Source organism: Periplaneta americana, chromosome 1, assembly GCF_040183065.1.
Source record: "Periplaneta americana isolate PAMFEO1 chromosome 1, P.americana_PAMFEO1_priV1, whole genome shotgun sequence".
Taxonomy (NCBI): domain Eukaryota; kingdom Metazoa; phylum Arthropoda; class Insecta; order Blattodea; family Blattidae; genus Periplaneta; species Periplaneta americana.
Window position 1 is genome coordinate 20,918,515 of NC_091117.1, and position 23,318 is coordinate 20,941,832.

Genomic DNA, 23,318 nt, shown 5'->3' on the forward strand with positions numbered 1-23,318 from the left:
TAAATATGAATGGACTGAAATAATAAATTTATTAATGAATTAACAAATAAATGAATAAATCATCATCTTCTAGAACAAATGACTAAACAAAATAAAACTAAACAAATGAAGAACTCTGAATTTCAGCCATTTACTCCTCATTAATTAATTGTGTATGAGAAACTGATTGAATTTTAAAAAATAATAAAACAAACAAATAAATAAAATTTAAATAATAATCGAATAAATAAATACCTAAATATAATCATTAATTGAGAAGACAAATATGTGAATGAATCAACAATTAAGTTTAAAAATAAATAGTAAATAAATATAGAGACACAATGAAATTAATAAGGAAACTAATTAATAAAAAGTAAAGGATGAATTCATAATTGAATGTACAGTATGAATAACTTATTAATGGAAAATTTAATTAACAATTAGCTAGATTAGTGAGTAAGTGGAGGCACGCATTGAAGTGTTGTGCTGTTGCCTCTGCAGACTGACAGCAGCACGCATCAGCATCTGGTGGACGGCGAGACCCAGACTGAGATGATGGACGTGAGCGAGACGGACGCCAGTCCCAACCCCCTGTTTGCCAGCCGCCAGTTCCAGATCCCAGTGCCACAGCCAGACGACGTCAAGGAGGCAGAGGAACACAAAGTGGTGGACACGTCCCCGGGGACTGAGAGCCTGAACGGTAACAGCCTCAACACAGAAGACGTGGAGCTGCGATTGAGACCGGATCCCTCGGACGACAGTGAGCCCAACAGCAATTTAAGACTTTCAATTCGTGAGAGTGACGATGAACACTTGGAAAGCTTGGGGAGGAAAGTGAACGAGATCTTGAACGGAAATCGAGCATCAGCACCTCCCGCGATCGAAAGCAACACGAGAAACGGGAATCCCGACGACGTGATCTCGATGCTGACGGGGATGAGTCACAGTGAGGAGGAGCTGGCGAGGAGGATCGTGGCGGCGGGCCGGGGGCAGCAGCTGGCGGCGCAGTACCACGGAGTTATTGTGTCCGGGGACTCGGTTCATCCCGTCACCAAGCTGAGGCTGCGTCAAGGGGACAGCTCGGAGACGCTGGACTCCCAGGACTCGCGCGACGACATGTGTGAGAGCTGGTCCGAGGAGGAAGGGGAGTACCCGGTGGACAGCTACGTTCTTCACCGAGGGAGGTGAGTACATTCTGCCCTCCCTCGCTCCCTGCTTGTCTTCTTCCTTACACTTGCTGTTCATATTTTTTCTGTGCTGCTTTCTTTTCTGAGTTTTTACCTATATTTTTCTCGTACTTGCCTTCATTTTCTCCTCACTTCTCACCCTATCCCATCATTCTTTGTTCCCTTTTTTCCGTTTTTCTCTCTCTTTCCTTCAGTTTTTCTCTCATATTTCTTCTCCCCCTCTCTTGCAGTTTCCACTCATCTTTCTTCTGTTTCTCGTTTTGTTTCTTTTCGTTTTCCTTTCCTTTTCGTCTCTTTCTGTTATTTTCTTTGTTTTTATTTTTTCGTTTTTACTTTCGTCTTTCGTTTCTCTCTCTCTCTCTCTTCTCTCTCCTTCTCATTTTCCTTTCTTTTCCCTTTTTTATTTTTATTTTCTCTTCCTCCTGTTCAAACTCATGTCATTTTTCTTCTCTTTCTCGTTTTCTTTTTATTTTGTCTCTTATATTCTTTTTCCCTCTCACTATCTCGTGTTCCTTCTCTCCCTTTTCTTTCTTTCTTGTGTACTCTCTCACTCTGCCTCTCTCTTGTCTTCCCTTTCTGTCTCTCTCTCTCTCTTGTCTTCGTTTTTCTCTCTTTCTTGTGTTGTTTTCTCTCCCACTCTCTTGTCTTCCTTTCTCTCTCTCTCGTATTTCCTTCTCTCTCTCTTGTGTTCCCTTTCTCTCTTATCTCTCTCTCTTCCGTGTTCTTATTCTCTCTCTCCCTCTCTCTCTCTCTCTCTGTCTTCGTTTTTTCTCTGTTTCTTGTACCTCTCTCTTTTTTGTGTTCCTTTTATCTCTCTTTCATGTTCCTTCCTTTCTCTAGCTCTTGTATTCCCTTTCTCTCTTTCGTGTTCGTTTTGTCTCTCTCTCTTTCTCTCGTGTTCCTTTCTTCTCTCTTTCTCTCTCTTGTGTTCCCTTTCTCCCTCTCTACCACTTTGTTCCTTCTACCTCTCTCCCTTGTTCCTTTTCCCTCACTACCGTGTTCCTTTACCCTCTCTTCTGTGTTCCTTTTTCCTCTCTCTTGTTCCTTTTTCCTCTTGCTCCTGTTCTTTTCTCCTCTCTCTCTCTCTCTCTCTCTCTCTCTCATGTTCCTTTTTCCACTCTCTCTCTCTCTCTCTCTCTCTCTCTCTTCAGTTTTCCTTTTATCTCTCTCTCTCGTGTCCCTTCCATATCTCTCTCTCTCGTTTGATTTTTATTTCCCTCTTTGTCGTGTTTCATCACTAAAGTTCTCTCTCTTTACCTTTCTGTCCCATTTTCCTTTATTCCCATCTTATCTTTAATTTTTCTTTCTCCTTTCTTCTCGCTTCTCTTTCCTTTCTCCTTACTTATTTCGCTCTTACATTATTTACTCTTTTATTCTTTCATTCTCACTTATTTTCTTTCCTTTGTATTTTTCTCGTTAATGGTTGCAAGAATATCGTGATGTGCAGTCGTATTTTAATTCATAACCATCATGTTGTTTCTAACACCTTCATTAATCTTGAAAATTTGCATGTTGCGTGCGTCCCCTTATATTCCCGTTTGTCTTTTATTTTTTCCCCATAGCTCTGATTCTCGGACTTCTGTTCTTCTCTTTTCTTTCATCTTTTTGACAGACTTTGTTTTCCTTGTCTTACAAATCAAATTTACTCTGTGTTCGTTCTGAATGAAGTGTTCACGTTTCGTTGGTACCACTTCTCATATCCAAGTGTTCATTACGAAAACAAGGGACAAGTGTATGGCACATTGGTGTTTGCAGCTTTGCACGGCGACCTGTGGCACCTCGATGCAGATCACGACGGCTGAAGAAAACTGCAGCTGTTATATCCGACGCTGTCGGGTCAGAAGGCAACCTCTCTGACGAGGAAAATACTCCAGAATACAGTCACCCCCCATCTAGTCAGTGTTCCACCCTGGAGAGCAACCCCGACCTGCCCCAGATGGTGCAGACCTTGGGGTCTTCAGCGAAGAAGAGGCCGCATTGTGATACAAAGGAGGTACAACTGATTAAATGTGACATATTTCAACACAACTAATGGTGTTTCAGTTTTCTTAGCTTCAAAGTTCCAGTTTATTTTTGTATGTAATTGGAAGTGTTAGAAATCATGTGAATTTTTAGGGATTACACCAAATATAGGCCCTAAATGTTGTTTACCTTAACCCTCGAGCAGGCGCACTAGGGTATTATGTGCCCCAATTTTATTTATTTATTTTTTTTGTGTGGCAGAATTCTGCTGGCTATTTGTTCATTATCTCGCACGTGTACTGATATAATTGAGGCATTCTTTGGAACAAGATCCTAACTCCAAAATCTTGAATTTGAGATACAGAGTATTAAACATTTTACATCTCGTATAATAGCATTGCACAGAACAACATTCAAATATTTCTAGTGGGTGCTTAGTTTGTTTGAGGGAAATGATATTTTTTCAGGAGGGAGTTTTTTTTTTTTTTTTACCTTGGGGATTTAGTGAAGTGAATTTTTAATGGCAGGCAGAGTAACTATCTCATGCCCCCATGTTTTAGATTGCTACCAGTGCACTTCATTAGAACCAGGTACCCAGCTTCGAAGCCGTTAGCCCTGTGAATGGAGGGAGATGTGTTTTTAAGGATTCAATATAAGCTGGAAACAGAAAAGTGACTAAACATACATTAAGTTGTTATTCCAGGGAAAGCTCCAATTATTATACCTACAGAAACACTAGTTTATAAAGTTTCATTATTCGAATAGCTGTCACCCAGCATGTCTGGTTGTGTTACTGTAAATGGGAGTAATGAGCGTTTAGATGTGGGGAGAGAGGGAGGGCTGGCCCGATTTGTAGATATTTTTGTAGGGACAGAAAGATAAAAAATATTCACAAAACTTTTTTTATATAAAAGAAGAATTTTGTTATTATTGAAATGGCAGTTATATTTTCAGCAAGTTCTAAGAAGTGGACTACTATTGAAAGATTATTTCCTTATTTGTAGGAATATTGTAATAATTACTTACTTAGAAGACTTTAAGAGCAAATTCAAAACTTTTTATTACCAATATTCAAAATATCGAGACGTAGATGGGAAGATAATATTAAAATGGATTTGAGGGAGGTGGGATATGATGTTAGAGAATGGATTAATCTTGCTCAGGATAGGGACCAATGGCGGGCTTATGTGAGGGCGACAATGAACCTCCGGGTTCCTTAAAAGCCAATAAGTAAGTACAGGTATTTCTCTAAGATATTTTGGTCAGTCCACTGCTGTGGAGTAGTAATGGTTAACATGTCTATCCATGAAACGAGCTGGCACAGGTTCAAATTCTGGTTGGAATAAGTTACCTGGTTGGGGTTTTTTCCGAGGTTTTCCCTCAACCAATTGAAGCAGAATTCCTGGGTAAGTTTCAGCATTGGACCTCGGACTCATTTCGCCATCATTCATTCACACATCATTATTATTGCCCGGGTTTAAGTTCATGGTGCAGTATGCTCTGTTTGTACAAGAACATGATCATTCAGCGACAAATATTCATGGAACAGGAGTGATAAGCACAATACGAGTAAGTCTTAGGCTATGGTGAAAGCCTTTGAATCCTTTCTCCGTAGATGGTAGATGGTTATACATAAGGAGTCCAGTATAAAGAAGCTATTTTTGCATAAACTTGTATTATAAGGAACAACAAATAAATTCTTCTTATTTCTTATATTATATGAATGCATATTTACATTAGTAAAAAAAAGGTAAAGGTATCCCCGTAACATGCCATGAAGGCACTTGGGGGACATGGAGGTAGAGCCCCATGCTTTCCATGACCTCAGCACTAGAATGAGGTGGTGTGGTCGGCACCACGCTCTGACCGCCTTTTACCCCTGGGAAAGACCCGGTACTCAATTTTATAGAAGGCTGAGTGAACCTTGGGGCCGTTCTGAAAGTTTGGCAACGAGAAAAAATCCTGTCACCACCTGGGATCGAACCCCGGACCTTTCAGTCCGTAGCCAGCTGCTCTACCAACTGAGCTACCCGGCCACCTATTTACATTAGTATAAAGCCTAAAATTTGTTTTCAAGTATAATAAAGTTTCATAAATATACTCGTATATGCAAGGCAAAGGTAATATACCGATATGTAGAATTTGAAAAAGTTGTTTGCAACTATTAGCTGTATGGTTCTGCGTTATAGTTCTTATTGCTCTGTTTTGCATTTTGAATACCAGTTTAGCTTTCGCCAAATTGCCCAAAAAATTATAGCATCTCAAAATTGAATGAAAACAAACAAAGTATAATCCCCTAAACAGTTTCTGTCCCTGTTACTTTTCTAATTTGCCATATGGCAAAGTATATTTTCCTTAGTTTTTTATATAGTATCTCAGTGTGCATTGTCCACTTCAATGTTCATCTAACCAAACTCTAAAAAATTTAGAGTGACTAGTATAGTTAATTACGGGTACCTTATCTTGTATTGTAGTAGTTAGACATTTGAAGTTTTTATTCTGAACTTTATGAAGTGAAATTGCTACTATTTTATCTTTATTTATAATTACGCTGTATCTCTAAAACCAATTTAACAATTGAGAAATAGTCATATTTACTTTAGAGCTATCATTTATTGACATTTATTTCTGATACAAAAAAAAATAGTATCATCAGCAATAAATGTTGATTTTCCATAACTTATGTAAAATTCAAGATCATTAATGTAATTAGAAACAATTGCCCCAGCACAGATCCCTGAGGAACACCATATTTTATAAAGTTCTTCTGCAAGAGACAGCCCGATATCTCTTTAGTTTCATTGTTTATGTTTTGTTATTTCCACTTTTTGTGCATGTTTGTTCTGGAAGTTAATTAAGAAAAACTTGCAACACAAAACTGAATGTTAAAAAGATATCTGTACATATACTAAACAGACGTGCTCTTTTGTAATCGTGTTTTATTTCTTGTTTCTTAGTATTGTGGTCATGACTCATTGCAGAAACCGGGGACAACATCAGCAGAGAGTTCAGACTCCGAGTCAGATGACGTGAGTGACATGACCATCGCGACGCAGTTGGGCAAGTCACCTAAACTGGAGACAGTTGTATGATGAACAAGGACTCTGTGAGGTCCTCCACTCTAGCAAACTCTGTACAATCGGTAGACAAGTGGTAACGGCCTGATTAGTAATTCAAATACAGGTATTTTTAAAACACAAGATATTGTATCTAATATAGCTACTACCTACGAAATGGAAGCATTTTGTAGAGGGGCTTACGTGGTTAAAATTGTGACTGTGAAAATCTTTGTCACTGATCGGTGATCACTAAAGCAGCACGAAACTTTGAGTTAAAACATCAGGATACGAGATTTTATATTTAAACTGTGGATGGTGTTTGTCGAATACCTTGGGTTTTACAATCATGTGTTGAAATTTAATATCTTCGACGTTTCGTAACTACTTAACGTGGTCTTCAGTACCTTTTTTAAGCCACACAACATTTGCATATAATAGCCACTTACCTGCAACAACCATTGCTCTGCACACAAAATTACCACATGTCTTTCTCATGTCTTTACTAAAACACTGCCTACAGAACATATAACGTACGTTTCAGTAATCAAATACGTAGGTCTAGTACATCTGTACTGTACTTCTACGGAAAATCGGCGTGTTATTAAGACACATTGCCTTCACGTTGATGTAAAAATTGTTATGGGTCATTTTAATGCTGAAAACGAGATGCTCAGTTTCTGACAATGAGTTGTTGAATGTTGTTATTTTGAGGGTATAGTCATGTTTGAACAAAGATTATTTTACATCTTGATTACACAACTTTTAACACTATATCACTTCGGAAAACGTATTATTTGTCTTTCTTGTGTTAAATTTTATATTACCTTGTTAACATGTTTCAGCCTGCTGTTGGCCATCTTCAGAATTGATTGTTGCTGGTCTTGGCGCCTTTTGTTTTGTTTCTTGTGAGGGGTGTTTGTATAATTTAATAGGGAGTCAAAGAGTGTGTGTATTCTGAAATTGAGTTGTATGTTGAGAATTTCATTTGGATACAGACACACAGAAACATATCCAAATAATTCTCAACACACAACTCAATTTCAGAACACACACACTTTTTGACTCCACATTACGCTATACAAACACACCCCCACAGGAAACAAAACAAAAGGCGCCAAGACCAGCAACAATCAATTCTGAAGATGGCCAATAGCAGGTTAAAACATGTTAACAAAATAATATAAAGTTTAATACAAGAAAGACAAATAATATGTTTTCCGAAAAGATTATTTGTGTATGGTACTTTTATGAAAGTAAAGTCACTGAAGACAATAAGAGCATTTGACAACATATTTCTTGATATCGCAATCACATACAGAATGACGGTATACAGTATTGTATGAAGACATTGGTAAAAGGTTTTTAGCCCATTACAGACAACGGTGGACATATTGATCAATAATAGCTTCAATATTATGTTACCTTCTCTTATTACTGACAGGAATGGTCAAGTCTATAGCTGTATTAAGCTGCTTGTAAACAATTGAATTTTTTTTCCAGTTCAATCAATGCTTTGCAAGAAAACTCGTCAACGATTGATCAGTATTGAAAATATTTATTCAAATTGCAAAAGATTTTACAAGATTTTAAAACATGTGTTTCAAGTTCGTTGTAAATATTACAATATTTATTAAATCCGTTGGAGAATAACTAGGCTATACAAAATATTATTTGTAGCACTTAACTGTACGGTATCCTAAAACGAAGAATATTACAATTTAATAGAATAAGTATATATAAATTTCAATCATAAGACACATCTGTTTGCAAATGTTTATTTGCTATATGAATATGGAATATATTAACGTTTTCGCCTTATTGGGCATCATCAGATATAATAAAATATGTAATCTGAACCTTGATCAAATTGAGCAAATAACAAATGAGCAATGTATTATACATGGTGTTGGATCTTCATGAGCTTTATGCATAAACAGATGTGTCTTATGATTGAAATTTATATATACTTATTATATTATATTACTAGGCATATCTGAAAATATAAAATTAATTGTAAAATATTACAATTGCATATCATTTTAAAATATTTACAATCAGTATTCACCAGGTTACAGTCATTTGGGGCAACTTTGTACCAGTTCCTGATTTTACTAGAAGATTTAATTTTACATTTCCTAAGTGTGATATCGTTGGAGAATACCTAAACAGATTCTGTGCTATGCTCCACGAGGTCACAGGCATTTGGGACGTCCTATGAAGCATTTGGCAAGAGACAGTAACAGATCTACTAGGGTCTAATACTTGATCTGCAAATGATGATGACGATAGATTGTAGTTCTGGGTGACAAGAAACATTCCTTGCTCAGATAAATTGGATCATTGGATAAGTACCAACAATCAGGAAATTAAGCAAGGCACAAGCTTATTTATAATCTGTTCAGTTAAATAGTTAATTTAAATAATGAATTATTAATACTTTTTTGTCCATTTTATTGGATACTAAGACTAACAAATTTATCTTATTATTGTATATAAAATATTGAAAATAAGCGTCACGTCACTGTTACGTTATTATGTCCTACTTTTTTGTGAAAAATCCTGGTTTTTCAGAAAAAAATCTTTCTTTTTATTTTCTTTCATCTCGTAACCCTACCTGTCATCCACATATTCATCAGATTTTAGTTTTTTTCCTAGAACTTTAAAAGAGGAAAATCATAAAGTGATAAAGATGCAACTGTAGCAAGCTGGACTTACCCAAGACTGCGTTCAGGGGTGAGTTGAATTCTCTGTGGATTTATTATCTGGTCGGGTTTTTTCCAAGGTTTCACCGAACTGTAAGACAAATGTTGGGTAATCTTATAGCGAATCTCGGTCTCATCTCGCCACAACACTAATTCCAAGTAAGCTAGATATTATCGCAAATGATACAGTGTCGTTAAATAACAGATTAAAATGGTGTGATGGAAGTAGTGAATGACTGCTTTCAAACACAAATTTCTGAATGTTAAGTTTTTTAGTTAGTTATTTAACGACGATGTATCAACTACTACGCTGTTTAGCATCAGTGGAATTGGTAATAGCGAGATGGTATTTGGCGAGATGAGGTCGAGGATTCGCCATAGATTACCTGACATTCACCTTATAGTTGAGGAAAGCCTCGAAAAAAAACCAAATCAGCTCAAGCGGGAATCGAACCCATGCCCGAGTACAGCTCTGGATCAGCAGGCAAATGCCTTTGCAAACTGAGCTATCCCGGTAGGTATGATTATTAACCAAGGGGAAAGATATGCTTCTGGATCATGCCAATAAGTATACTGTACAGAATTGAAAGGCTTATGGTGAAAAATAGATGGATATCAGACAGATTCTTTCGTCTTTTCTGTGGTGGGCCAAAAACTTCTCAACTATTCATCTATTTTAGACACAAATATGGGAACAGTAACGTCAGATGCTAACAGAAGAGAAACTGAAAATCTCTCTTCTAGTCTTCAATGTGAGATTTGTATATATGGGGAAATTTAACTCTTAAGTACTACGGACAATTATTGTCACGTAACTACTATGGAGGAGTCTATGAGACCTCTGTTTATTTTATATATTTATAAAATAAGAATTTATTATGCACAACATCTGCAGCATTCTGATCATTGATACGTGACTACAGAAATATTATAATATGTAAATTTAAGTCGTTTGAAAAATTTAAATAGTCTAAAACAGTTACAGACAATAGAAATAAGACAAAATGCAATTTTGCTGCTATTTTCAATGTATTCATTTTTAAATTTATTAAACGATTGTCATGTTTCTATATTGTCAAAATAATAAAAATTTGGAATATAATGCTAATATTTACTACATTTCAACATGTCAGTGAGATATTTTGTTCAATTATTGTTCAAGAACGGAAAATTTTTACTGTATAAAAAACATACGTTTGACTCTCCAGTTTGTTTTTTTTAAAGAGCACAACACTTTTTATAACACTGCACTCCTTCTTAGGACCACTCAGTCTTTGTGCAAACACCTCACATAAATTTTCCTCGAGCACTCCAAGCAAATAGGAACTCCACATCGAGAGCATGGTTTATTTTTTTCTCTTCAAATGTTGACGTGGAAACCACGTCCTGCTTTTTCTGCCTTGTTTTCATGTAAAGGTAACAGTTATACAAAACAACAATTCGAAAAATTAAAAGAAACAACGAAAACATGTATGTGAAATACACGCACGCAACTACTCTAGTACGTCTGTGAGACTGCTTCAAACAAACTGAACTGAATATCATTGAGAAAAAATTCAGATCACACGCGTGACCTTCTTGTGATGTAGATCTTGTCCGAACTGGAAGGTAGACAAAGCAATGGAGGAATTGATTTGAAGATAAGATAAATAGAGAAGGCGGAAAACAGAGAGTGGTCTAGCAGATGATCCATAGTACTTAAGGGTTAAAGAACGAAGTGTATAGATACAATTTCTCCACTTCAGAAAAACTGAAAGACAATGGCAAGAGAGGAAGGACTCCATTGTGTAAACTGAAACTTTTAAGGAAATGCCAGTTATGTAGATGCAGACAGACAGCTACTATAAGATGGGCAAAATTTAATATATTAATACAAATTCTAATTTACCAGGAGTTATGCCACATGTTTGCAGATGGAGTAATGGTTGTTGCGTATTTAGAAGTTTTGTGTAGCTTAAAAATAGCACCGTATCTTCAGGGTTGTACTGCTCAATACCCTGAGGATGGAATATATAATAGTTTTGAAAAGTCTGAGATAATATAACTCAATGCATGGTTGAAAAATTCAAATTCTCCTGACAAGAAACATCACAATTTCAGAGTCCCTTTTATGGTGAAATCCTGCATAAAATGAATGTGCTCTAGTCAGTATTTAATACTGACTCTAGAAGGATGTTGGTAAAGGATAAATCGTTGCATTTATTGTTATTTATTACTAGAGACTGGCATAACATGAAGAAAATTTTGCCAAAATATGAAATAAATATTTCAGTACTAAAATACTTTCGTTTCTACACCATTTGGAGCAGCTTTACAGCATTATTTTTACAAAACAATTATTTATAGATTATTAGTTTTGTCTGCATTTAATATGCTACCAATTAAAATACAATAAGTCTGTATAATTAAACAGTTTGTCAGTGTGAACAAATCATTACCTGAATGAAAAAACTAGGTTACTCAATTTTGTACATTGAAGAAGGTAAAAAAAAAAAAGAAAGAAAGTTGTTACAGCTAGCCTGTCTGACGGAACACACGATGTCATAAGCTGTTGTAACGTGAAATATATAAAATGACATTGTATGTTCTGTCTTTATACTTCGCACCGACCTCATGGTCATCAATCAGTCAGACAGGCTAGCTGTTTGTAACGATCCCCACAGTAGGTTTTCACCTGATGAAGAAGAGAGATCAACTCTTCGAAACGTTGTGTTATAATTTTGACAGTGTTAGCAATGGAAGAAGTCCAAACAGCTCAACTATTGAACATCTTCATTCAGATCAATACTAGTTACAGTACAACACAAGTAACTTTTATATATTTTATGGCAAAAGATTACACCTTCTGTAAATTAATTATTGTTTTTTACGATGAAATACCCATGAAGTTACAAAAAGAGGAGAAATAAAGTACCTACTTAGCAAAATTGATTGTTGAAACCCGTCTAAAACTTCAATTTACTCGTATATAAATAGACATGGCAACCCTGAAAATACTTTCACTGGATTCGAAAGAATGAGCAAAGAGGGAATAGGAACCACTTTACAGTATTTAGTTTTGGCTTCTGAGATTCATTAATGCAGATGCACTTCGATCCAAAAATCTAGACGTTCACAAGGAAGTTCATTGTATTGCTGATGGTGGAAGCAATCGTAGAATTGATATCATAGCTATAAATAGGAATAAACAGACAGCCGAAATAATTGATCCTACCATCAGATTTGAAATCTCAGCCACTCAACCATCTGAAGTGAACGAAGAGAAAAAGAAAATCTACGAGCCCACGATTCAGTACCTATCGGCGAAATACAACATAGAAAAAATCACAGTTACCGGTCTCTTCTTCGGAGCGAGAGGCACCATCCCGAAAGTCTTTGTAAAGTGGAGGGAAAAATACAAGCTGAAGAGAGATCTTCAAGATGCCATCGTCACCACCATAATAAAATTTTCTGTAGCGATATTTCGTCAGCATCTTTATGGTGTACATTCAATTTAAATTACACTGGGTTCTATTTTTTTTTTTCTTATGTCTTATTCACTTTTGTCTGAAACCTGTTTATATAATTTTTCATTTTAAATTTTATTGTGAACTATTCTGTGTCACAGGGAAAATCCAAAATATTGGGTCAGACTACTAAATTAAAATTAATTCAATGACTAAAGGGAAATTTGAAGATTTCAGTTACTTTTGATAGTTCCAGAATGTTGGTAGAATGGATGGTTTGGGTTTTAAAGTATTTAATGGAATCTCTATTGTCTCCTTATAATGTCCGAAAAGCCCAGTTAATGGAAGAAAAAAATCGTGTAAAATATGAAAAAAAAATATTTAAATTTTACCAGAATATTACGAAATATGAAAATATGTTTGGCAAATAATTGATTAAAAGTAGTGTACGAAAGATTCAATATGGAATATGTTTGGCGTAAATTGTTTTCTATATGGTACATCTTTAATAATGAAAATATTTCTGTTATTGCTAGCAGAAATGGTTTAGAATATGAAATTTCATATTTTGCCAGTCACTAGTTATTAAGAAAAGGTAAATTTTTTGTTTGTTTGTTTTTTGTTTACACTGTTGATGTGTAATTGGTAAGGAAAAAGATTGGAATGTATTATTATATAATAATGAAATATTGTATATTTTATAAACGTAAGCCCTAACCAGTTTGGATTCTCAGACTATGTATACTAAGTCACATTCCATGCTTTTACAATGGTCAGAGTGATCTATTTGACTACTCTGGACTCTGTTCTGGAGGAAGAAGAATTGGCATTTTATTGAGACTGTTTTTATTGCTTCCATCTTTAGGTAGAAACGCATGGAAGATGCATACAGGAGGTTCTTAGAAAACAGTGGATTATTCTTCCTTCGAGATGCCTGAGAGATTGGCCTGAAAGTATTGACATTCATCTCTAAAATTTGACAAAACTTAATTTTAAAATTATATTGATCTCGTGTGGGTTGTGAAAAGTAACATTCCTTACTGTCCTCGTTGTAAGAAATGTACACAGTATTTACATTAGACAACGTAGAATACGATACATTTCTCCTCAGGTACTACATCTAGAGTAGAGACAGTGTTGAACTGTATTCGTGGAGAAATGCGGTTTAGCCGAGCATTTCTTCTGGAGCTGTAAATGTGTCCGGGATAACAAAGTCACCAAATATCAAGGTGGCATTCTAAACTGAGAGACAGTTCAAGCTACCTGTGCAGGCCATTCCATCTGTGTGTCATGTTTTGTTAATTTATTTTTTATTGTTATATTTTTAATTATTTTTAAGGTTGAAAATTCTAAGGTGCAAGACAGAAATGGTGTCTTACTACGAGGGGGATCCAGGAAATAACGACCGTTTTGTTGTAATAATTAAAAAACTATATATATTTATTTGAAAAACAAAGTCTGTTACATAATTGAAGCTTCCTTTACTTCTCTACATAATCACTACCTACATTTAAACATTTGTCGTATCTGTTCACTAACTTTAGAATTCTCGTGTTATACTCTTCTGCCGCCAGTTCATTAAGCCAGGTGTTCACTGTCTTCTTCAACTCTTAATCACTTCCAAAACGCGTACCACCCAGAAAGCCTTTCAGCTTAGTGGAAAGGTGAAAATCGCTAGGAGCAAGGTCTGGACTATAGGGCGGATGATCAAAGATTTCCCAACCGAATTAATCCAGCAATTCTCGAGTTGAAGCAGCAGTGTGCGGGCGGGCATTGTCGTGAAGAAGCACAACTCCTCTCGAAAGCATTCCTCACCTCTTGTTTTGGATGGCTCACCGTAGTTTTCGTAAAGTCTCACAATAACGATTTGCATTGATCGTAGTGCCTTTTGGCATGAAATCCAGCAAAAGAACACCTTTGCGATCCCAAAAGACAGTAGCCATGACTTTTTGTGTTGAGAGAGTCTGTTTGAATTTTCTCGGTTTCTTGGGTGATGAGGGATGATGCCACTGACGTGATTGGCGCTTGGTCTCTGGGGTGTTGTGAGACACCCAGGTCTCATCACCATTCACAATTTGATCAAGAAAGGCGTCTCCATCTGTGTGATATCGCATCAAGAATGTCAATGCTGAGGCCATTCTCTGAGTTTTGTGTTGGTCACTCAGTTGCCGTGGAACCCATCGTGCACAGATTTTGTGGTAGCCAAGATGTTGCGACACAATTTCACCAAGCAAAGAACGAGAAATGTCAGGAAAGGCAATATGCAATTCATCGAGTGATGTGCGCCTGTCTTGCAAGATTCTGTCGTTCACTTTAGTCTTCAGGTCTTCTGTGATGAGTGATGGGCGTCCGGGTCGAGTTTCATTGTGGACAGTTGTTCGCCCATTGTTGAACATTTCGCACCATTTCCTCACATTTCTTTCATTCATTACAGTATCACCATACACTTCTTTCAATTGCCGGTAAATTTCTGCAGGTTTCAAATGTCGGGCATTCAAAAATCGAATCACACTCCTCACCTCACAGTCGGCGGGATTATCAATCACGTCGTTCATTTTGAAGTAACACAAAATGCACAATGGCGACTTGTTGCAACCAGTACTCACAACATTATGAGAACACATGTTAAGGAAGTCAGTTGACCTTCAAACAAGGAAGGGGAGTCAGCTGCGTGGCGGGTATGCGCGAACGGTCGTTATTTCCTGGATCTCCCTCGTACATTTTCTGACAGCGGACTGTAGAATTTTTATACCACTGACCCAGCTGTAGAGACATGTACAGCATTCCGTAAGGTTTGGGTGTTAGTTATTCCTTCATACTATGTTACGAACGTCAGATTTTTTCCTAATTTTTAAGCGTAAGACTCGTAAGATCATTACCATGACAGCCTAAGAGTGTGCAATTTTTTAAAATGTACGTGTAATGTTAATATTTATTTTTTTAGAGTCTTAGTGTAAAGGACGTCTAGAAGTAGTGTACTGCCACTAACAATATTGTCTAGAAGTCCACGTAATGTAATGAGTTCAGATTATTTGAATAGGATCTGATATCATTTATATTAAAAAGTTAAGTACGTGTGAGTTTTACCTGTTTTTAATAAGTGTTGTTAGACATGGCTAGATGGGTAATATGCAATGAATTGGACTACAAAGTACAAGTTTTACTTACTTGCCCTAACGCCACACGAACTTTTTTCTCCCCCTCTCTGTGTACTGTTGGACAGCCGAGTCATTTCAGCTTTCCCTTAATGATAGGACGGTAACTGTATATAGTTTTCTGTAGACTCATCTTCAGATACAAATTTCCATTATACTCACATGAACTGTACTAATTCTCTGTACCTGCTTTTGAAAAATTGCCTCATCTTGAATGAAATAGTAGAGCATCGTAGTTTTGTAAATAAAAAAATCAAGAAAGAAGCTCTTTGAAGGGAATAGTGTTTTAAATGTATTGTTCTTAAATTTATTTTAGTGACCGTTAAAAAGAATTGGAAATTAAGGCAACTCAGGGTGGAGTTTAAAAGAGCATGAGGATTGAAATGGGATTCTAGGGGTGCTCCTGTTTGATAACAATAATTGTATTAAATGGGCCTACTTCATTCACTCCTTTAGAATATTATCATAGCTATTGTCTTTTTTTCTTATACTTAAGGCAAAGAGATGTGAGCCCAATTTATTTCCTTGTATCCACGATCGTATATAGTGGTTTTAATTTAGAATTTTATTTATGTATTCAAAAAGGGACAGCATCAAAATCATCTCGAAATATTTTAGTACATTGCAATTACTTTCCGGTTTCGAGTTCTGCCTGCAGATTTTTCAAGTATAGAAAGGTCATGAACATATAAATTTGTTTCATTACATTATATGTTTTTTTAGTAGGTTATTTTACGATGCTTTATCAACATCTTAGGTTATTTAGCGTCTGAATGAGATGGTGATAATTAGGAAGCGGATTTTTATGTGCTAAAAAATTTAAATATATTTATTTTTTATGTGTTAAAAAGTACGAAAATATTTGCTAAAAATAAAAAAAAAAAATTTCTTTTAAATATGACAAAACTACCTTACTTAGCTTGAAAAAAAAATGTTACTAGGTACTCACCAACCACATTTGAGTGCTAGTAGTTGACCGAGAATTGCAGTGAACAACAAAGGTCATCTCCAAATTCTCCATCACAAATGCATGCCGATTATCTCCTTACAACGACTTATACTGTGAAAACGATCTTTCCACATCACAGGACGTCAGACGTGCATATTTAAAGAGAGGAATATCACAAACACATACACCGTCAATTTCACCTACAGGCACACCCTCCAATACTTGAGCAACTTTACATATCTTTTTATATCCCCTGTTTTTCCCAAACACATTCTGGAATTTGTCCCTTAGTACTTGTACTTCTGAACCTGGTAGCGAGTCTAGTTCAATTTTCACGGCATGCATCTCCCTGTTTCAGACAACAGGTTTTTGGATGTTTCGAGTTTTTTTTTGTAGTGTCACACAAAAAGCTTAGATTTGCTAATAGGAAAGCCAAATCGTTTTTTAAACAACCATCTTTCAGTATATCTTGAAGGATATCGATTGACGAAGCCTGAGAGGCGAGAGATTTGTTTAAATTAAATAATGTTCATACCCGAGCTCTTATCTGTTGTTTTCACAAACAAAGCGTGGAATGAAATCATCTTCAGCAACAATAAACATTCCTAATTATTGTTTCAAGACCTCTCCTCCTTGTCTATGTTAATTTATTCTCTAATAATAACATTGATATGCTGCCTAGCAGTTCTCAGAACTTGAGGCGATACTATTACAAAAATGGATCATGGATACACCACACAGCACTTAGAAACACGAAGCAACCAAGAATTCTTAAAAAGATAACGTACTTCTGAATGCTATAATTGATGTAGTTTTAAAATATTTAAAAGTTCTTGTAAAAAAATTATTTAAGTAAAAAAACTCCAAGATTTATGTGTTTATAATAGATTTCCTGAAAATATGTATTTACATAATTTTTTTTGTGAAAATATGTGTTTTTTTTGTGAAATAAAATTCGGGTTTTAAACTTGAAACTTCATGTTCGGAATTTTTAACTTTGTTAATTGTGTTTTATTACACACAAAAAGAATATTTAATTACATAGGAATCCGCTCCTTAATGATAATGCCCATGAAATGAGTCCGGGGTCCAGCACCGAAAGTTACCCAGCATTTGCTCATATTGGGTTGAGGGAAAACCCCGGAAAAAAACCTCAACCAGGGAACTTGCCCCGACTGGAAATCGAACCCAGGCCACCTGGTTTTGCGGCCAGATGCGCTAGCCTTTACGCCACAAGTGTGGACACATTATATGTTGGAATTGGGACTACTTGAAAAAGAATAATTGGGTTTAGCAGTAGCTAGTAATAGTGTAATAAAGAAGATAATCAATATTTACCGAGTGATTAAAAAAAAGTTGTGCTCCAACTGAAGGAGCTTATAAAGGGGTTGAAATTGAACATTTTTCGAATAACCTGTGGTCTCCGAAGTTATACTGAGTCAGTACAAGCCCATAATGTCAGGACGCCCATAATGTCCCTCTAAAAATGGACGAAGGTAGCAAATTTAATGAATACGTAATTATTTCAGTATTCTGTAGCCTTGAAAACTATTTGAATTGTGTGATTGACGTTGTGTTAATGAAGTGATGGTAAAATATGGTTTTACTTGTAAAATACCATAATATATGATGTGGATACAGGGAGATAAGTAAGGTACATCTCACAAAACATTGTTGCTGATGTAAACAAATGGATTGAGAAGTCGATAAATATGCCACATTATTGGTGAAAATCAACCAAGTATTATCGAGCTTGGTAGGGAACAAATTGCGAAGTCAGTGGGAATATTTCTTGCTAATGCACTTCTGCACTAAAACTCGCAGTGTTTGAGAGGCAAATGTAAACATTGTCCCCACTATGATTCTAAGAAAGAACTTCAAACTTTATACTAAAATATTAATATAATACGTAATGTTTTAAAATGATGGTAACACTTTACTAACATGGTTACTATTAAGAAAGTATTAATGAGAAATTAACATGGTACACGTCATTTGGTAGTCACTCTCAAAGTTTCAAGTTCTTAAGTTTCGGAAAAATTTATTATTTCTGTTTTCAAGGGAGAAAGTGTTGAAAAATAGTAACTATATCTTTTAATGTTCTACAGCTTGCAAAAAAAAATCATTAACAATGGTACAAAAGTTGTTTCGTAGAGATTTCTGTATTTACCATTCACCACATTGTTGGATTGGACGTGGTATCGCAATTGATCTGGCATGTTGTCCTTGGCCTTCCAGGTCACCAGACTTAATGCTATGTGACTATGTGAGGGTATGTGAAGGATACAGTGTATATGTCACCTCTATTCCAAGACACTGGATCATTGCTATGATTGCAACTATATACAGAGATATGTTTGAGAGTGTGGCAAGAATTTGACTATCACGTTGATGTATGCCTTGTAACAAGGGGTTCTTACATTGAGTGTTCATAACACACCAGAGAATTTTAAACAAATAATGTACCAAGTTTTTGTATTATTAATATTTACTTAATAATATTAATCATATGAAAGTGTTACCATAATTTTTAAACACAGTGTAGTATAAATGAAGACTGGACATAAAAAGACTGCATCTTAAATGTCAATATCGTTGAAAATTAGTTTTTCCAAAAAAAAGAAAAGTATGTCCCTGGCTCAATCCACTAAGAAAAATTATAATATTTCATTTGGGCCCTAGCTTCTCCCATAGATGTCCAAAATGTATGATATTGCTAGTCGCACAATAAAGCTTATTTTCTACGATTTGCCAGTTTGGCACTTACCTATAGCCTTTTATTATGACCAGTCTTCAAATGTTAAAAATTCTTGTAGTTTAAATGGGATTTGTTCAGCGAAGACAGAAATTGAATAATGGATCTGGGAAAATGATACCTACTGGTACATTGGAAATGCTATATTATAAACATTTTGCTTTTACTTGTATTAATTTATTCCCAGAACAGTTTTAGTATTGTGGGACATAAGAAAGGTTACCCACCTCGATTAACCCCACACTCAAAGAAAAATCTTGACATGGCACTGGCTAACTACAAATACATGAACTATTTGAAAAGGATAACTTGAGACACTCCAGAAAGTTAGTAGGCCTACTTAGCAATTTCTTTTACTCTCTCAAATTCGGTGCTCCATCCCCTATAACCTACACTTCTGTAAGAATTGACAGGGTATTTAAGTAAATCCCAATGATTGCGTGAAACGTCTACAGCTCGTATTAAAATAATAAAATACAATATGTACTTTCTTTAAAACTGTAGTGTGTTTTATGTCATATTCCTGTACACAGCATAACTCATATACTGTACTCAATATTTCCTTGACATTTGTGTGGAAAACCTCGCAATGAAAGAAAGTGGGAATGAGAGGAGAAACTATTAAAATATATGCAAACACGCGTCCTTGCAAGGGAAATTGGGGCTGACAGGAAGTTTCTATGTGAGCTCCAAGCCTGTTAATTATTTTTCTCACTCCAATTTTTGCCATTCCAGTTGAAGGAACATTAGAGAACCGAAAATAGGTGCAATAGCAGCAAGCTCGAGGTAAATTAAATAGAGAATGGAGCGAAACAGATTGCATGAAAAACCACTTAAACTTCTGTTTTCATGTCACTGCGAGTTACATCAGAGTAAACTTTTCATATCAAAATGTTACAATTTTTCCCTCTTGCGCCTCGAACATAGACGTTTCACGTCATACTAATAGAAGTAGGCCTACTAGTACTACCACAATCTAGTATATACAGTCACGAAACTTGAGTTGTGAGGGTGCTAGGAACAATTGACTGTCCCGGTATTATTTCGCATTGTCTGTGATGAGGCGATATTAGCGATCCTAGTGGTTAGCAACTATATATGGATGCATGTTTACTACGTATTGAGCTTCGTGACTGTATATATTAGACTGTGGTAGTAGTGTATTTCATTTAACGATATAATTGGTTAGCAATTGTTTCTCAGAGATAATTTCAAACTTGCTGTTCGCAGTCAAACTCCACCTAATGTTATGCTTATTTTACTTCACAAACACTGGGTTATAGTTGTGTTAGTGTACATTTGACAATGCAGAGGTCTGGTATTTCTCCGATATTTAAGTTCCAATATTGATATAAAATACTAGCCTTTTCGGCATTAATTTAAATAACAGTTGTTCATGATTTATTGAAATAAAGGTTATAAAATCGACAATAATAAATCAGCAACATTAATAACGGTCTTCCAGGTGTTCTTACTAAATTACAAGATGAGCACTTAGAAAATCGAGTTGTAGGCAAAATGAGGTAATTGTCAAAATGAAGCGGGGAAGGAAGGTAAACACACATGTCTTCTAGAACTATCTCGATACAGTAGCACATCCAACACATAATTCTAAAGAAATTTTGTATCATTCATTAAATATATTTATGACGCATTTAATGGATAACAATAAGTATTGAATGCTGACTTCCATGGTGGTTCAATGCTGGAGTGTTGAGCTTCTAAGCCAGGGGGCTTGGGTTCAAATCCCTGTGGATACACCCTGAATTTATAATTTTTTGGTGGGCAAGTTTATGGTTCAGGAAACACAGGGGTTTTCTCCAGGTACTCCAATTTTTCTGTAACATCCCAACAATTCTCAATCATCATCATCATCATCATCATCATCATCATCATCATCATCATCATCATCACGGATGCAATGTGGATACACTGTCTGTGGTGCACTCTGGATAGTCTCTGACAAACTAAGTGCTCTGTGCTTCTTGGTACTTGTGACATCTATAAGTAAGCCGTAGAGTCAGAGCGAATAACAAAGTTAAGTTAGGTTCTTAAGAGCTCACTTAATTTGAACAGGTTGTGTTAATTATAAAGCATAAATAAATTCGTAATTTTTATTTTTTAAATAATTGTTCGTTTAGTAATTTTATTTTTGTCAGGATATTTATTATTGTAATTAGAACTTGATTTCGAACATGAAATTAAAGTTATTACTTGTTTTTCCTTATTTTGTTGCACCTGTGAACAAAATTTGAGTAAAATGTTGTTTTGAAATACCATTATTAAGATTGTGACGAGTATTTTGATCCTTATGTGATCTCCAATTCTGAAATGGGGAAAAATATGATTGCTCTTCTCTTTGTTTACATCAGAAAAGAAACTTAATGTGAGATGGCGTTTACCAGCAGGCCACCAAACACTTAAGGAAACCTATTATCAACTTTTTGATGATCATGCTTTTAGGATATATTTCATTCTTTCTTAGAATTTTATTCCTATAATCTTGTCTACATACGTATGGTAATAAATGATTCACTTTTTGTCAAGTGGAATAAAATAATGTACTCTGTGTTTTGTATAAGTTGGTTACCTAGATTTGTGTAAGACAGTTGAAGGTGGTATGTCGCAGCTCCCATCAGTATTATACTCAGTAGTAGATGCCTGCCCACTCATTAAGGAGGTGCTTCTGCCCCAAGCAGATATCTTTAATTATTTATTTTCCTTCTCTACTTGCTTAGGATTTGTGACAAACTGCCTCAACATCTGACCCTCCTGAACTGTTATGTTAAGAGAGTGCCTTTATATAAAACAGGCACTTCAGCGTCTCAGCTCAATTGCACAAATAAAATGTCATCACTGCATATCCTCTTTGTGACCATTGACCCCACTATCACCTGTACAGAATTGACCGCTCCTAACCTATCCCAGTTTCTAAGTCTCGCCATTTACACTGCTCAACAGTGATATTGTTAAATGTAAAATTTCTGCTGTTTCTTATGTAATTTCATCTGCTGATTCGAAAAAAATGAAGTCAGAATTTTTCTATCACTCGCCTTTTTTTTTTTTTTTTTTTTTAGAAAAAAAAACTGATTTATTTTTATGGCTGTATACAGTCCTTTAACATGCTATTGGGAAGAAAATATTTCAAATATTTCATTTTATTGCTTTAAAAATTGACCTATAACTTTAGATCATTGTTGCCTGTGAAGTCAGAATTTATTTATCTCGAAAAGGAAGCAAAAACGAACAAAATATATATTATATTTACATTTTTGTTTGAAATATCTCAAAGAATAACTCCGCGAAATTAATGACATTACCTACCGTTTACTCTGTATGTACAAGATGCAATAAACTTGACTGACGAGCTTCGTTGGGCAATGCAAAAGTTCTCGGCAGGGTAACAAACAAACTCGCGACAGAAAATGTCACCCTTCGTTGTTTTTGTTTAGTCAACTGAACTTCACAAGTGATATCAACAAGGTATATGAGTCAACGAGGCCAGGAAGTAATAATAATAATAATAATAATAATAATAATAATAATGATATTTATTTTAGCTGGCAGAGTTAAGGTCGTAAGGCCTTCTCTTCCACTCAACCAGCAAAAAGTATACATACATATGTATCAACTTACAAAGAATTCAACAATTTTATTTAGATAAGAGCTACATGTATACAAGAGTTATTTACGAATTAAACAACAAAATACTATGAACTATTAACTAAACACTGAAATACAAACTATGTAGCAGAATTAAGCTAAAATACATAGAATGTTAATATATTTCAAATAATGTTAGATAATAGAATATGGTGGGTCCCTATCACCACGGCATGGTGCGTCCTCAGGTTGTGGATAGAGGAGACGGCCTCCAGATATGGAGGGCAGCTGCGAATATATTGAATAAGCACTCGTGGACAGCCGATAAGGGGTGGTCCTCCAGCTTGGGGGTTGGGCGAAGGGCTAACAACCCATCACCGTAAAAAACAGCTTGTTACGAAACCTAACAGTAAGCCTCGGAATGGGACTGATTCTCCGGCACGACCACAGCAAAGGAAAAAGGTTATAAGATTTGGTACATGGAACGTAACTAGTCTTTATAGAACAGGAGGGGTAAC

General features: G+C 35.7%; 1 protein-coding gene across 6 annotated transcripts in view; it reads left to right on the forward strand.

Annotated features, from left to right (window-relative positions):
- wnd (wallenda) overlaps nt 1-22,060 on the forward strand; it is a 199,052-nt gene extending 176,992 nt beyond the window's left edge. For 5 of the 6 annotated variants that reach the window (XM_069844634.1, XM_069844607.1, XM_069844746.1 and 2 more), the window contains 3 exons: nt 484-1,166; nt 2,925-3,162; nt 6,113-8,700. In XM_069844634.1, the coding sequence (XP_069700735.1) occupies nt 484-1,166; nt 2,925-3,162; nt 6,113-6,223 (1,032 nt within the window). In that variant the 3' untranslated portion in view covers nt 6,224-8,700. Of the gene's footprint in view, nt 1-483; nt 1,167-2,924; nt 3,163-6,112; nt 8,701-13,203 lie in introns of those variants that run through there. The other variant, XR_011335770.1, reaches the window with a different exon arrangement.
- The last annotated feature ends 1,258 nt before the right edge of the window (nt 22,061-23,318 follow it).